This window comes from Rhodotorula graminis (assembly GCF_001329695.1).
Source record: "Rhodotorula graminis WP1 unplaced genomic scaffold RHOBAscaffold_6, whole genome shotgun sequence".
Classification (NCBI taxonomy): Eukaryota; Fungi; Basidiomycota; class Microbotryomycetes; order Sporidiobolales; family Sporidiobolaceae; genus Rhodotorula; species Rhodotorula graminis.
Window position 1 is genome coordinate 488737 of NW_017264933.1, and position 2920 is coordinate 491656.

Sequence of the window (2920 nt, forward strand, 5' to 3'; positions counted from 1 at the left end):
TGGTCGAGCAACCACGACCGCGTCGTGCACCTGCGCCGTCGTCGCTCATCAGTGCCACGCCCGCGAGAGTCAGGGAGAGGGGGAGGCAGGGCGGGACGCACGTTGACGCAGCTGGCGTGCAGGGCCTGGGAGCACTGCTCGAGGGCAGACCAGTGCGATGCGGACGGCGGGGCCGGGTACATGCTCTGGCGGGCGCGCGACATGGTCGTTCCGGCGAGGGCGAGTTGAGCGAGGAGGGGCGCGAGGGAGCCGAGGGGCGGGGGCGGCGGTGTGCGCGGTCGGGATGGGCAGCGAGGCGCGTGTGGAGGCGGTGGCCGGGCGGGCTGTGCGTCTAGCGGGACGAGGCGGTATCGGAGCGGAGGAGAGACCCTCCCCTCCTGCTCCGAGGAACCGGCCGGTTTCGACTTGTGCTCGAATCTCGCCTGAACATGTCTTTGGCTAGTCTGCCACGAGCAAGCGAGCTCTCTCCCCTGCGGGCGCACTCGGTCGCACAGGGAGCGAGGTCGAGCAGCTCTCCTCTCTCCAATAGCGGCGCGTGAACAGTCGCCTCTCAGCCTCGCACGACGACGCGCCCAGCGGCGCTCGGGGGCGGGCGCTCGAGGGTGCTGCACGGGCAAGCCTCTCGCTCTCTCTCGCGCCGCACGAAACGCGCTGAACCCGGGAAAGACAAGGGCGCCTGCGCTGCACCGTCTACCACTCGTCGCTCGCTCGCTCGCTCGCTCGCCGACCTCGCCTCGCTGCCGCCTAGTTGATCTTCTTCGAGCGCTGTCGCCTGCGCTTTGCCTGTTACGCGCGAGGGAAAGAGGGGGCCGTCAGCATGCCGACTCTGCCAGTCGCAAGAGACAGAGAGAGAGAGAGAGAGAGAGAGAGAGAGAGAGAGGGGGACGGACCGCGCGCGCCGAGTGTTTCCTGGCGGCCTTGCCCGCGCCACCGTTGCGCGCGACGGGGCTCGTCTTGCGCTTGACGCACCGGGGCATCTTGAACGTGCGGGTCTGGCCGAGCGGGCTGGTGGTGGTGGGAGCAGCTGCGCCCGCGCTGGGCACGGTGGTGGTCGGAGCCGAGACGGGCGACAGGGCGCGGTGGAGGGCGGTGAAGGGGGAGCGGGAGGGTGCGGGGGAGGAGGTGCTCAGGAGGTGGTGGCGGGCCGGGGCGGACGAGCTGAGGAGGCGGGCGAGGGTCGACGAGGACGAGGGAGATGAGGACGACGAGGTCGAGGCGAGCGGGGAGCGACACAGGCAAGGGCGGGCGACGGGGGTGCGCAGGGCCTTTGTGGCTGTCTGCAAGAGGGTCGTGCCGAGCATCGTCACTTGGTCAAGGTGGTCGTCGGTGGTGGGTGGAGTCGACCATGGTCGCTCCTCCTCCTCGAGTTGCGTCTCGCCCTCGCCCCAGCTCTCGCCTGCCCGCTGCTCAGCCCTGCTGCCCGCTGCGACATCGAGCCACACGCACCCACCGCGTACCCACTGCACCGCTCCCAATGGCCCTCGCCTCGAGCCCGTTGTCTCCCGCCGCCGTCCTCCTTTCGCCCGACGCCCTCAAGCCCATCGACCGCCTCGACACGCACCACATCCACCACCGCCTCGACGCCGAGCGCGCATCCACCATCGCCGCCCTCGAGGGTGCGGGGTTCTCCCACCTCCTCGCCCGGACCCGCTCTCAACCTCTCGCTCCCCTCGCAGACACCCTCGCAACCCTCGACACGCTCAAGCGCGAGCTCGTCATCGCCATCCACCGCCGCTTCGTCGCCCTCCGGAAGCACCACCGCGCGCACCTGTGCGCCCTCGCCGAGCACAACACGGCGCGCGAGCTCGCTCAGCGTGCGTCCCTCGCCTCGTCCTCCTCGAGCTCCTCGAGCATGGGCGACGTCGCAGCAGCAGCAGGGCATGTTCACCCTCCTCCTGCCCACCGGACGACAGACGACGCCAAGTCCGCCCTCGCGACCTTCCTCGCCCGCCTCGCGTCGACCTTTGCCGCCCTCCTCGGCCACGCACTACCCGCGCCCGCGCCCGCGCCCGTCCCGTCGCAGCTCATCCTCCTCGACCCGGCCGAGCCGCCGCACACGCTCGACATGGCCCAGCTCCAGGACCGCGTCCGCTCGCACGAGGTCGCGCACCGCGACGCGCTCGAAGGTGCGCCCTCGTCCCTCCTCCTCTCTCTCTCTGTCTCTCCCTCTCTTTCTCTGTGCGAGCGAGGTCCCACGCCCGAGTACGTCCCCCAACACACAGGCATCTACGCCACCCTCGACGCCCTGTTCGCGCACGTCGCGGCGCACCTCGCGCGCGGGTTCGAGCGCCGCGAAGCGAGCGGTCGGGCGGCGCTCGAGGGCGCGATTGGGCGGTGCGAGGCGGGCGAGGTGAGGAACGGTGCGTCGCCGCTCTTTCCCCTTTCTCCGTCTCTCTCTCTCTTTCATGGGAGCGAGGCAAGGACGGGACTGACCGGCGGCCCTGAGCGCGCGCGCAGAGGAGGACCGCCGGTCGATCGTCAAGCTCGTCGAGGCGGTCCGCAGCGCGTTTGAGCTGTTTGGAGGAGGACGAGGGGCGATGCAGCCGGACGTGGAGGCGTGAGCGCCGGCGCGCGCGCGCTCTCGCTCTCACTCTCTCTTTCCTTCGCCTCAAGATCAACCTGCGCCTGCGCCTCGCCCCCAACCTCGACCTCGACCCTGCCGCCTCGCCTCGCTTTTCTCCAGCCCGACCCGACCCGCCCGACCCGCCTCGCCTGCCAGCCCGCGCGTTCTCCCGCCACTTCTCTCTCTGCCTTTCTCTCTCTCTCGCTTTGACGTACAGAAGTCGCGCACCCTCCTGCAATACGAGCGAGCGTCTCAGAACGGCCGTCGTTGCAGAGCGATGTCGCCTTGATTCTATGGCCGAGCGAGAGACCCCCGCGAGAGAGGCAGAGAGAGAGTGAGAGCACGAGCCCCCTTGTG

The 2920-nt window shown here is 70.1% G+C and overlaps 2 protein-coding genes across 2 annotated transcripts; one reads left to right on the forward strand and one right to left on the reverse strand.

Annotated features, from left to right (window-relative positions):
• Nucleotides 1–656: 656 nt before the first annotated feature.
• RHOBADRAFT_53275 (uncharacterized protein) lies at nucleotides 657–1324 on the reverse strand. Its single transcript, XM_018416760.1, has 2 exons — nucleotides 891–1324; nucleotides 657–783 (listed from the first exon to the last, which is right to left on the reverse strand). Exons 1-2 carry the CDS (start codon nucleotides 1299–1301, stop codon nucleotides 745–747), a joined length of 450 nt encoding a protein of 149 aa, XP_018271328.1. The 5' UTR covers nucleotides 1302–1324; the 3' UTR covers nucleotides 657–744.
• Nucleotides 1325–1474: 150 nt separating this feature from the next.
• Nucleotides 1475–2561, forward strand: RHOBADRAFT_43769 (uncharacterized protein; the record flags this gene model as incomplete). Its single annotated transcript, XM_018414288.1, has 5 exons — nucleotides 1475–1616; nucleotides 1677–1814; nucleotides 1914–2126; nucleotides 2223–2360; nucleotides 2458–2561. 5 exons carry the CDS (start codon nucleotides 1475–1477, stop codon nucleotides 2559–2561), a joined length of 735 nt encoding a protein of 244 aa, XP_018271329.1.
• Nucleotides 2562–2920: the final 359 nt, after the last annotated feature.

Coding starts and splice junctions, on each gene's coding strand:
- RHOBADRAFT_53275 (XM_018416760.1), bottom strand. CDS start 1,301: ATGCTCGGCACGACCCTCTTGCAGACAGCCACAAAGGCCCTGCGCACC. Junction 784..890: donor GGAAACACTCGGCGCGCGCG/GTCCGTCCCCCT, acceptor CGCGCGTAACAG/GCAAAGCGCAGGCGACAGCG.